The 13,378-nt window shown below is 39.4% G+C and overlaps 1 protein-coding gene across 8 annotated transcripts in view; it reads left to right on the top strand.

Annotated features, from left to right (window-relative positions):
* Fam135a (family with sequence similarity 135, member A) overlaps positions 1–13,378 on the top strand; it is an 80,893-nt gene that overhangs the window by 6,366 nt on the left and 61,149 nt on the right. For 6 of the 8 annotated variants that reach the window (NM_001134597.2, NM_001393818.1, XM_087567036.1 and 3 more), the window contains 2 exon segments: positions 6,980–7,071; positions 8,190–8,305. The exons of the other annotated variants lie outside the window; for them this stretch is intronic. In NM_001134597.2, the coding sequence (NP_001128069.2) occupies positions 8,229–8,305 (77 nt within the window). In that variant the 5' untranslated portion in view covers positions 6,980–7,071; positions 8,190–8,228. 8 annotated transcript variants of the gene reach the window in all.

Raw genomic sequence — 13,378 nt, 5'->3', positions numbered from 1 at the left:
CTACTGCTTGGTGGGATACAAACAGGATTACTAAAAAGAACTTTGTGTTACTCACAAGAAAACAGCATTCTGAAGTCTCCTTGGCTTCCTCCTATTTAAGGCCTCCTATTTATTTCTTTAGAGAAGCCCAAGAAAGTTTACATGGATTTTTATATTCACTGCTATTAGATGCATTGAGGTAACCTCATTCTAACCTCATTAAAAAGTCTCTGTCATATTTCTAATTGACATACTTAAATTTAATTGCATGTTAAATATTCTTCTGTTGTTGGTTCTCAAATGTTAATATCAGTTCCCAGTTATCTATTACAATCTGAATGAATCTGCTGTTCCTTCCTTTGAAATCAGTTTCCATGACTGTCACAATGTGAGCCTTTCACTAGAGTAAATATTAAGATCTAATAACAGCATGGCTCCTTAAACGGAATTGAGCTGGGGGAAGTGAACTTTTAGACAGTACTGGAGGAAAAGTATTTCTTGTTACATGAGAAAATGACATAGTACACGCTAAGGAAGAACTTTTCAAGAAGTTGTTTGTTCGTTTGTTTTCTGTGATGTCATTTGGGTGTCATTTGTCTGGGCTATCACTGTTACCGGCTCTGATCCCATTTGTCGTATACTTGCCAATTACAAGTAGAATTCAGAAACTAACTGTTGACTCCCCGTTTAGTGGAAGGCGCCCCCTGTATTCCTGGGGCTGACAAGGAGGATGGCATCTCTGTTCAACTCCTTTTCCATCTGCCTTGTTATCAGATCAAAGGTGTCTGTGATCCTATAGAGGAAGACTTAAGGCTGCTTTTCGACTTCTGGGAGAGCAGTTCATTCTGTGGTCTCCAGTTCACCTTGGGGGACCTCTGAGCTTTGCCTTGCGGTTTCAGGTGCTTCCACATTTACGATATTCTAAAACACTAAGGACTTGTGACTTGAGGGAGTGTTTTAGGATCAGTGTGGATGGTGTAGGCGCGTTCCTGCATTTTCCCAAGGTCCATCTCTTGGCAGTTGTGTAGTGCTAATAGCAGCCCAACTGCTTTGACGGAGAGTTGGTATCTTGGTATTCGTAAAGGCTGTGCATGGCAGTACTGTGCTACTTTAACACTACTTCCGGGGCAGTTAGTGTGCACACACTAGCCCCTTAAAGAGACAGCTTAGTATGAGTGAACTAGTGTACAGTAGGTGTTTGTGAGGGCATGCATCGTAAACACAAGTGAAATTAGTTTCGAGGGATGGCGAGATGGCTCAGCAGATGGAGATACTTGCTCCCAATCTATGGACCTGAAACCACACAGTAAAAGGAAAGAATGTGCCCCTGAAGGTTGTGCTCTGACTTCCTAGTTCATGCTGTCACTGTGTGCCCCTGCAGATTAAATAAATACAAATTCTGAAAAAAGTGGGGAAACGGGTAAAATGAATTTTAATCCCAAATATTACCTAAGATAATTCAGTATGTAAGTTCTGGAGACGGCTCGGTGGTTAAGAACACTTGCTGCTCTTGCCGAGGACTAGTGTTTGGTTGCCAGCACCCATGTCAGGCAACTCACAGCCACCAGGAAATCCGGCCCCTGTGAGCACCCTGTGAGTACACAAGAACCCACACATACGTGTAAATCAAAAGTTTTCAGTATTCTTAAGAGACATATTGTGCTTGATACTTTTATGTCAACTTGACAAACTAGAGTGTCCTTATCTTAAGGAGGAAACCTCAGTTTTAAAAAAATGCCTCCATAAGATCCAGCTGTCATGTATTTCTCAATTAGGGATTAATGGGGGAGGACGCAGCCCATTATGGATACGGCCATCCCTTGGCTGGTAGCCCCAGTTTCTGCAAGAAGCAGGCTGAGTAATTCATGGGAAGCAAGCCAGTAAGCAGCACCCTTCCATGGTCTCTGTATCAATTCCTGCCTCAGGTTCCTGTCCTGTTTGAGTTAAACTGAGAGATCTCCTGCCTCTGTCTCCTGAGTGTTAGGATTAAAGGTGTACACTACCATGCCCAGGCCTAATGTTTTTAATACTCTACATAGAATGTTTAAAATAGTAATTCTGTCAGCACAGTAAAGTTGTGCTTAGTAGGGAAGTATTTTACATGGCTTCTGTGTTAGATTGAAATTAAATTAAGAAATCAGTTTCTCAATCACACTAAGACAGTTTTGTTGTGGTTTCCATTTTGGACACAGAATTTCAGAAAGAATAAGAATGACTTTCAGATTCCTCACTGATTTTTTTTTCTTTGAAAGAAAACTAACTTTTCCTGAGGTGTTACAAGGTAATCTCAATATCTCTCTCCCTCTCCCCCTCCCCCTCCCCCTCCCCCTCCCCCTCCCCCTCCCCCTCCCCCTCCCTCTCTCTGCTTATTACCTTTGCTTGGTAGGTATGGGCTTTTCAGCATGGATTTCTCACTGAGCATCAAAGTCATGTCCATGTTTAGATTGGGGTTTGTAGATTGCTTAACTGAATTATCTGCTGGTGATTTAGGAAATGATGCAGAATGGATTTCTGTTTGATTGTCCTCCAGATTATTGAGTTTTTTATTTTTTTGCCAGGGCTACAAGAGTAAACCATTTAGTCTCAGATAAGTCAGTTGATTCTGATAATGTCAGAGGCCAAGGTTAAATCTATGGGCTCTGACCCAGCCCTACCTAGACTGTTGAAAAGGCTGTGCAGCTCATGGCTTATGACTGCAAAAAGGTACTTGCACTGGAGAATGCCCTATGCATAATTGTGGTACAAGGAAAGAAGTCTTTTCTGACAGTTTTGTTAGTTATTGAAAAAGGACAGACTAGGACTTTTTTTTTTTGTGTGAGTGGTGTAAATATCTATATTAATTAGAAATCAATGTTAGTCTATAGAATGAATTTGCATGTTTTGAATTTAGTTTACAATGCACAAGGTTTTGATCTTGATTTTTTGAGTTAACAGCATTTAAAAGTAAGATTTCACCTTTAGGAGTGGGGAAAGTCTTCCAGCTTCCCCTTGAGAATTTTGACCATCAATGATTGCACTGGAAATCACAGACAATGTCTGATTCCTTTGCAGACAGCCAGCATTTCATAGATGGGAAAAGACTAGGTTGTGTGAAGAGAATCACAATCATGCTCACTAACCCTGAGAGTCCTTGTTTTTCTTTTTTCTTTTACCCCTATACCTTTTCCTTAGGTCTTTTGTAATTTTTTTTCTCTAAGCAATTTGTAAAAATAAAAACACCTGTGTTTCGAGAATAACAGTGAATGTCAGGGATTTTATAAGCATCATTTACGTTTGTACATATATATGTATATTTCTCTTTGAGGTTGCTCAATGAAAAGGAAAGAATTTAAGGCAAGGAGACAGCAACAGTATAGGGAAAAAGCATAGTAGGGTATAGAAGTTGGAGCAGAGGAGAGTTGTGAACATACACACTAATAATGGGACGTATTCATCAGTGCCTGCTTTCAACATAGCCATATCATAATGCCTCCTCCAAGTTGAATTAGTTTAGATAGGGGAAGAATAATGATTTCTATTCATGAAAATTTTAATGCTATTATCATAAATATTCTCTAAAATTAAAACTCGAGTTCCTTCCATGTGTCTGGTCTGGCCATACAAGTATGAAGCAGTAAAGAGTATCCAGAATGTCCATTCTGCAGAGGTTTACACTTAGGATGTAAGAAGGGTGATAAGGCTGGTTTGATAGCATCTCATGTTTTCAGTCGCATTATTTGGAGGAAGAAGTAGAAAGACTGAGAATTCAGGATCAGTCTGGGCTATGCAGTGACCTCGTTTTTAAAAGGTAGTGGGTAAAGTCTTCAATATTTTAAAGGGACATACGTGCTTAGCAACAAATAGGGTGTGGTTGAAGCAGATAGATGATGTGGCCAGGGCAGGACTAGTTAGAAGATGGTATTTGAGTCTAGCCCAAGCGAAGGTAAAGGAGTGAGTCATGTCCATGACTGAATGGAAGAGAGCTCCAGAGAACAACAAACACAAGGACTTCAGGGCCATCAGCTGTGCTTGAGAAATAGAAAGGAATTAAGTAAGACTGGAGTGGGCAGGCTGCTAAGAGATGAGGTCAGAGAAGTTATGAAAAATCCACATACAAGTGTCTAGATTAAGTGTATTACTGTATCAAAGAATCATAAGACAAAAAGACTGAGCAGTGTCTAAGCAGCTAAGACCCTCAGGAACCCAGAATCCTTCTCTTCTTTTGCCAGTCTTTAAAGAGTTTTGTCCTAATCTGTGTGATCAAAACTAGACCACTGTCAAGAAGGTATTCTTGTTAGAAAAAGGATGGGAAGTGACGTTAAGGGCAGAGTTAAACAAGTAAGACAGTTGCTGCATGCTTCTTCACTTCCGTATGGATTCCAGGGGTGCAGCCGGTTGACTACATTCCATGGGAGGGATAACTTGACATCAAGAGAGATTGAGAAATACAGTCTCGGGCTTTGTCACCATTTGGCTTGGAAAGGAAAAAAAAGTGACATGCAGTATCTGCTCCTCTAGCCATCATGATATCCCATGTGTAACCTATCAAAAACATGACCTCCCTTCCTAAAAAGAAAAACCAAAAACCAAAAAGAAAATAAGAACGCTCTAGGTGTTGCTTTAATCCTAGGTCACTGAGAGCTCTGCAAGTCCAGACACCGAGAAATAAAACCTGTCTGCTCCACCCCGTCCCTCCTACACTGGCCAGTGAAATCAGAAATAGAATAGTAAAACGACTCCCAATGGGAAAACGAATAGCAGGAAACACTTTGTAGCTAAGAGCAGTGCTGGTCTGGAGTGATGGAGTTACCGTGTCCTGGCAGTGCAGGAATGCTGCAGTCCTGACTTCAGATGGGAACACCTGTGTTCATTGCATTAGGAGCCCTCTGATTGCTATCTGGGTACTCCTTCCTTGTGTTAACCTCCTTATAGCCATATTAACACTCAAGTTGAAAGTTTGTCCACTTTGGAAGATAACAGTTTTTATGCCGCCTCTAACTTCCTACTATTGCAGATTCTATAGCTTGCAAGTTACAAAGTCACAGGCTTTTACAGGCTATTTCTTTGACAAATACTGTTTTGTTTTAAAAAACAGGATTTTTGTGGGTTTTTTTTTTTTCTATTCTATTTTCTGTTACCGTGACTCACTAAACTTCTTTTGTGGATGTGGCTCATATGCTTGCCCTTTATATATACCTACTTTATTTTAATAGCCTTATTTTAGTGAGATTCAACTTTATCTCCCATTTGAGTGGCCATTGTTCTTAAACCATATGCAGTAACAGGCAATATGTAGGATGGCAACACCTTTAACTAATATTAACTTGTTATGTCAAGAATCTTCAGAAATCCTTTGAGAAAGGTACTAATCCTGCTTTGGTATATTGGAGTACTTGAGTGCAAGTCCCTAGTTTCTACCATTTTGGTTTTTTCCATCTTTGCTTACAAAGTAGCCAAAGAGCATCGCCAACACAACTAGTGTTGTGCTTCTTTTCAGCTCCTTTTCTGGGGCTCTGCATTAGAGGGATACCTAGTTCTGGAGGTAGTCCTTGTTGCCTGGTAATGTCATGTATCTTAGGATGTTACTTCTGGTAATTATTGATTCATATGTTTTAAGTTCTATTAAAACTGTACCTACTTCCCAATTCTTTACATAAGAAAAGTCCACTATTGTGACAGGGATCCCAAAATAAAAGGCGCTAAAAAGAGATCAGAGTTTGAAGGTCTACTACTGTTTGCTGTGAGAAGGATGCTATCCATGCTTTAGAGAAGAGGAGGATTTAAGGAAGACATCTTGGCACTGAAGTCCTAAAGACTTACTTTGTTCTATATGTGCTTCCTGCTTTTCTTGTGATTACTGAGCCCAATAGTACCCAGAACTGACCTCATTTCTATAGAATGGGGAGTCTCTTATTTAAAGATAGATTGATTTATCTATGTTAATCCTTATGATAATTGATGAGGGGACTAAAGTGCAGCATTAGGACTTGGCACACTCTATATCATGACAGAAGAAAAACAGTGAAGAATGAACATGATCTTCATTGAGACCTAGCACACATTCAAGTCAGAAGGTTTTCACCTAAATATTTGAACTGTAAGAAAAACTACAGCATAGTTGGGCAATGTTTATCATTATTTTTAAGTAGTATATTTTATGCATATATGTCTGTATGAAATCCATGAAATTTCAAAACTCACTACTTAGTTATTTTTTTTTCTTTTCTTTTTTTCGGAGCTGGGGACCGAACCCAGGGCCTTGTGCTTGCTAGGCAAGTGCTCTACCACTGAGCTAAATCCCCAACCCCTACTTAGTTATTTTAAATGAAGAATTCTTTATCTTAAAAATTAATGATAGGTCTCTGTCTTAGTAAGACTTGCACAAAACATCATGACCAAGAAGCAAGTTGGGGAGGAAAGGGTTTATTCAGCTTACACTTCCACATTGATGTTTCATCACAAAAAGGAGGTCAGAACTGGAACTCAAGCAGGTTAGGAAGCAGGAGCTGATGCAGAGGCCATGGAGGGATGTTTCTTACTGTCATACTTCCCCTGTCTTGCTCACCTTGCTGTCTTATAGAACCCAAGACTACCAGCCCAGGGATGGCACCACCCACAGTGGGCCCTCCCACCCTTGATCACTAATTGAGAAAATGCCTTACAGCTGGATCTCATGGAGGCATTTCCACAAGGGAGGCTCCTTTTCTGTGATAACTTCACCTATGTCAAGTTGACACATAAAACCAGCCAGTACAGCCTCCAGTGTTTTAGGTGTCCATTGAGAAGTTTTTCTGAACCACTGAATTAAGAAAGTACTCTCTGTTGTACTGTATAATCTACATACATGGATCCTTAATAGAAATACAGAATAGTTAATGATGAAGTTATAAAGTATTCCCAAGCCTTGAGGATGTAAGTCCTGTGTGTAAATTGTGAATGTTAAGTAATGAAGCGTAGGTATTTTAAAGATGGATTTTGTATCTGTGGTTTTATTTGAGATTTTATTGTTTCTTTCTCATAGGGGACACAGTATATTTTTAACAACAAGAATCAGTAACTGGAAATAAAAGGTTCATCATTTAATAATGTAAAATGAAGATTTGATCAGCAGAGGTAAGCATATGGCATTTCTTTTGCACTTACTTCGCCATTAGTTAGAATATTTGCTGAATTTCAGGGAAGTAGTTTTTTAAGAGCTGTGAAGACTTGGAGATTTTCCTATGCTTGCTAATGAGTTGTTTGCTATGGTGCCATAATGTTGGCAGAAGACATTGGACTCAACAGTCAGAGTCAAAGATGGGTTTTATTCACAGCAGTTGGCCTAGAGTGCCAGGTGGCATGGCATAGAAACAGTGTAGCATAAGAGGAAACTTTGAGCTAAAGAATCCTGACACCTTGATATGTGACCCCCCTGTTTTGTGCTTTGGAAGGCTCTGTTGTGTAGAACAGTATGCAGATCTACTCTTTGCTCTAACGTAAGACACTCACTGTTGCTGGCTTTTAAGATGTCCATGACAGATAGCCTGGACCAAAGGATCCTTGCCTTAGAAAGAAACCAGTGGGGGATTATCTCCAAACATTTACCTTCTCCAACTTGGTGTCAAATATGGCTCTCCGTATGCATGTTGTTATCTCTCTAGAGTGAGGACAGAAGCCACTGGAGCACTAACTGAGGTGCTGTTTTAAACTGCAACATGTCCACAGGATAATAGTTATATTTAAAATAATGTCATTTACACTTACTAGCTTAAATGTTCTTCAGAAGCTGATCTGAAATAAGCAGATTAGAAGATATACAAGTCACTGATACCAGTTTTACAAAAAATATATGCTAATATACACATATGAAATTATTTTTCAATGTGTATGTGAATGTTTTAATTTTCACTTTCCTTTGCACCTTTTATTTTAACTTCTATGAAAGTGAATGATTTAGGTTTTTATAATGAGAGGGTTTTTTTTTTAATTCAAAAGTGCTTTGTTCTTTAAGAAATATTTTCTCATTTAACAAAAATATCCATTTGTGGATTGTCATGTGGATGTCATCGGGGAAACACATGTTAGAAAAGCTTCATGACCAACACGTCCTGTAGTAAAAGTAGTACTGCTGATCAGTAGTCTCTCGATTCTGGTCCCACTTACACTTAGTTGGATTAAGCTGAGCTAGGCTTCTAAGTTGGGATTTCTGTTGTGCTTCTCATGACCTCTTACCCCTTTTTAACCCTTTTAAGGTGCTGTTACCAGATTTGTCCTCTGGGTATAAATTAAAAATGACTGAAGTTCAAGCAATGGTAGAATTCTCCGTGGAGCTAAACAAGTTCTACAATGTGGATTTATTCCAAAGAGGGTATGCATTTTATAGTAAGATTTTAATTACAGGCTTTATTCTAGCATATATGTAAAAAATGAGCTATATACAGGTGATTATAGTCTAAGTAATGTCATGTAACTAGATATTTGGAGATTATACACATGGATTTAGTGGTAATGCTGAATATATTTAATATGTATTTGAGACCTTGTATTGATCATTGAGGGGTGCTTTAATGAAAATGTATTAGCTCATCTTTACTGTCTAAAGGCGTATTATAAAATGGAAGAAAGTTATTTATAAAGAAACAGCTAAGTAGAAGTACAAAGCATGTATAAGGCAGACTCAGTAGAACTCCAGCAGGATATTTTCCTGTTAGTAAAGTCTTACACTGATGTTAGCAACAATAGGAAAGCAGCTCAACACTGCAGTGCAGCCTGGGAAATTCCCTCCCCACTTAGAGATGTCCATTCAGGGAAAGCCAGCTCCTTGATGCTTCACAGAAAAGTACTTCATGGTGAGACAAGGGAAAGCGTTATTAAGACCAGGGAGAATATACTCTCAAGAGTCGGCATGTAAGAGAAACAGAATGGTTAAGGAAAATTACAGTCCATATCCAAGACCTGGATGGATGCAAGCTTCTCAAGGGAGTCTCATTTCAGTGCTGTTAGTCTGCCTCAGTTACATGTGGAAAGTGTGTAACGGCAGCACAGTTTAAAGACTAAGCAAGTCTCGAGATCTCACTTAAAAATTATATGAGCTCGGGTTGGGGATTTAGCTCAGTGGTAGAGCGCTTGCCTAGGAAGCACAAGGCCCTGGGTTCGGTCCCCAGCTCTGAAAAAAAGAACCAAAAAAAAAAAAAATTTATATGAGCTCATTTACTTTTTGTTGTCTTAAAGAATTTCCTTTTATAAATGAAAATTTAAGCTGGTTTTCAAGGAACCTTGCTTAAGGTCAGTGGTGTGAGAGAGAATGCTAAGACAGTGGGTTTCAGTATTTCCAAGACCCTTGCCCTTGCTTTTGTCCTAAGTAATCCATGGGTTTTTTGATGTTGTTTAAGATTTTGTTTTCCTGTGTGTCTGTGTATGTATGTATGTATGTCTGTGTGTGAGTTTGTATGTGTGCATGCAGGGCTCACAGAGGCCAGAAGATGACTTCAGATCCTCTGGGACTGAAGTTGTGGGTGGTTGTGGGCACCTGACAAAGCTGGGACATGAACTTGGGTCCTCTGCAAGAGCACTACCTACTCTTAACCTCAGAGACATCTCTCTAGCTTGCTTGCTTTAGCTTTTTTTAAAGGTCTTAGGAACACTGGCGTTATCTCTGTGCCAATTTTGGCTTTATACTGAAGTTTCTTGACTTTCAGCAGGAAAAGCCAACTAGATCCTAGGGTGCGGGACTTCTTCCTCCTTTTGTGTCCCTTCCTTTTTTTCCTGTCTGTTTATTCTACACCGGAGAGGATTAAAATTCAGATAAGACTTAAATAGGCAAAGGGTGAAATGAAAGAGCCAAGTCTTAGAAATATGAATATATTACGTATTCATTAATTTACTTTGTAAGTTTCGAGATAGGATCTTGCACTAGGTAGTCCTGACTGACCTTAAACTCCTAACAGTCCTTGTTCATCAGTCTCCTGAGTGAATGTGTTATTTTTTCAGGGGATTTAGAATTCTGGAGGAAAGGTCATGGAAAGGCAGAGCTGTGCTTCTGATGTCCTTCAGTGTCTGAGATGAGCTGATAGTGTGGGTTTAGGATTCAGTGAGTCATTTCCCAGGGAGAATACAATTATCACTGTCACTACAAGCACTTGTTAATGTGGTGTGTTAGTTATTCTATTGCTTTGATAAAATGCCATTAATAAGGATACTTAGGAAAGAAACCATTTAATTTGGGCCCAAAGTTTCAGAGAACCAGAGTCTGTGGTGATAAAGCAAAGGCATGGCAGCAGAAATGGCCGAGCACACATCTTATCCTCAGTTTAGAGGCAAAGAGAGGGAGAAATATACAACCTGGGAATTGGTCCCAGTCTTTTGAAACCTCAAAGCCCACTCCAGTAACATACTTCCTCCAGTGAGGCTCTACCTCCTAAGTCTTTCCAAACTGTTCCACCACTGAGGACTGAGATTTCAAACATGCAAGCCTGCGGAGGCCATCCTCATGCGCACCACCACTAATGGTAAAATCGAAGGTTGCATGGAAGGAATAGAAAGAAGTATAGCCCAGAGCGGCGGTTCCTGTGTAATCCCTAGCACTTGAGGAACAAGCACAAAAGGCTAGTCTGGGTTATGCGACTGTTTCAGGCTAGCCTGCACTACACAGGAAACACTTTCCAAAGGAAAAAGAAGGCAAACAGAAATTTGCACAGCAAGCAGTTCAGAGGCATCTACAGAATGCTCATCTATAAACTGAAGGACTATATGTGCATTGTGCTGTGCTGTCCATTGCTGGGTCTATAACCTGCTGACTCACTTCCCGTATTCCAAAAGAAGTTAGGAACCAAATCTGGTTAAAAAAAAAACAAAAAACAAAAAACTGAATCTGAACGAAATCTGGTAAAAAGACATCACTAGTCTAGCCCAGCAGTAAGAAAACGACTGTTCCTATAGCAGTGTAACCATTTACAAAAAACCACCAGACAGAGTTCAGAAGATGGGTAGAAAAGTTGTCAGACAGTTTGACCAGCACATCCTTTCCTGGGGAAGAAGCTACTGGGCCACAGGTTTCTGGTTTTCTCACTTCCTTCGGAGTCCATTTTTTTTTTTTTATTGATATTCAGGCCTAAGAAAAAGGAGTCACACATTCTGAAAGGTCCCCAGTTTTTTGAAGAAAAACTCTTGGGTTTTATGGAATGTCTGTTTAAGATCCACACCTTTTCAGGGTCACAGAGTTGTTTGTCCTTGTGTCCCTTTGGATGGATGTAGGGCAGGAAGTCTTTCATATCGTTCTTTGGATATGATTTGCGTTAATATCAGCCTGCTGGCAAAGGCAAAGGCAAAGGGAGGGTGCAATTAGAGTGGCAGAGTTGTGTTGAGTGGTTCATGACTGCAGTGAGGGCTACAAGTATCTTCGTACAGAATTTAGATCCTCTGTACCAGGTCTAGGTCAAGCCTATCCTCGCAGTGGTGGGTGTTCAATGACTAGCTAAGTATGGTAAGAGATTCTCTAGCTTTAAGGAGTAGTTCATTTTTCAGAGGATTTGGCTTAATTTTGCCATGTTATTTAAAAAAAAAAATGAAAATAGCCTGCTATGCTTTTCTCTCCTTCAGTATGCTTTGTGTAGCCTCTCATTCATCAGTAGGCTAGTCTAACTTGGTTCTTAGAATAGAAGTCAAAAAAAACTTACCCATGAAACAGGGCCCCTTGAATTGCCTGCTGTTTCTTCCACTGTAGTCTGCTGGTTAAGGAAGTTACAGAACATAGCCGGGAATTCAGGCTGCTGCTGGCTTTTTAGACTCAACATATGGGCCAGACATTTCTGTCTGATACAGCCATGGCCTCATCCATACTTTAAAAGCCCATAGCTGTAATTATTCTTAAGACATGCTTACTTTGTAAATGTAATCACTCACTTGGGAGTTCTGTGGGATCATGCCTCTAAACCTCCTAAAAAGTATTTTGTCAATCTAAGAATGTCTGCTCACAGTCTACCTTAATTCTTTCAGTGAGTTTTGAACAAAAGTGTACACTTACATTCTTGATAACATCTTTGATTCATCTTACATTGAATATCTTTTATGAGATCATAAACAAAACATTTTTATTTTCCACCTCCCACGTCCTAGTCCCTCTGGGCCCTGGATCCTGATGTAAAGTGACTAATTCTTCCTCAGCTTTTGCTCTCCTGTTCCAGATGACAGTGCTTGGCTAGGAGAAACCATTTAGGATTGCCTTTCATCTCCAAGAGTTTCTTAGGACATTGTCTAATTTCTTCCTAAGGTTTATAGACAGCATACTTTATCATCCCATTAACAAGCATTACTATTTTTCTAATCTGTAGTTTCTTCATTATTTTTCTACTTCTTGTAATTAACATTTAAATTGTTCATAAAGTCATTGTGTTTTAAAATTTTGTTATAGCAAGTACCAATCCTAGGTATTGATTTGTGTATTTCTTATTTATTGCTATGGTGATATATCTATAATCAGCTAATAAAAAGCACAGAGCTTACAATAGTATTGGGTCAAACATGTATTTCTGCTCCTAAAGCTATATTAGCTAAATAGTTCTGTTAATCTTTGCTGGGTTCAGTCATCAATCCAGTCAGCTGACGGTTTGGCTGAGTACTAGCTGATGTGGAATGGCCTCAACTTGGCAGACACAACTTTCTTTTACAGATTTTCATCCTACGTGTTGTCACAGAGTAGGCAAGGATCCAAAGTGAGAAAGAAGCCATTCAGAGAGACCTCTTAGCACTTAGAATTGGCCAGAGGCATACAGGAGCATAAAAACACCTACACACACACACAAATGTACTAACATTTTTAAGTGCCACATATACTTTATTTAGTGGTGTTTTATTTAGTGGTATGTTTATGGTGTGGTGTGTGTGTCTGCCTACCTGTGGGACACGTGCTAGAGCCTGCACACGGAGATCCGAGGACAGCCTGCAGGGGTCAGTTCTCCCTTTCCAGCTGTGGTCTCCAGGTGTCCAGCTCAGGCTATCAGACTTAGTAGCAAGCCAGCTTAAGCCCCTGAATCATCACTACCTCCTGCTCCTTATTTTAAATACTTTTATGTTATACAATTCTGTTTAGAGAGTTTGAGAAAACTATCATAGAAATATAACATTCTTTTGACCACTAGATTTAGTTTTTTATTCTATTCAAAAATTAACATTTGAAAGTTACATTTGAGTATATATCTGATTTTTTTTTTTAAGGCTGTGATCAGTGATGCTTATAAAGGCTTACATTCCAGTAGAGGTTTTAGAAGAATGAACACTGTGCCCTTTTGAATACATTACAGAACATAAAGTGTTTGGCTATTTCTTTTTGTGACAAGATTGATTTCAAGTGTTATCAATCTGGTAGACCTTTATAAAGCTTTCTATAACCTAATCAGTAGTGTCCTTTGAAGGTCTTTGCCCAGGGTGATTATTTTACTATGAG

The sequence above is a fragment of the Rattus norvegicus genome, chromosome 9 (genome assembly GCF_021556685.1).
Source record: "Rattus norvegicus strain SHRSP/BbbUtx chromosome 9, alternate assembly SHRSP_T2T, whole genome shotgun sequence".
Classification (NCBI taxonomy): Eukaryota; Metazoa; Chordata; class Mammalia; order Rodentia; family Muridae; genus Rattus; species Rattus norvegicus.
The sequence above is the reverse complement of the archived record's forward strand: the minus strand, read 5'-3'. Positions and strand labels throughout refer to the sequence as shown.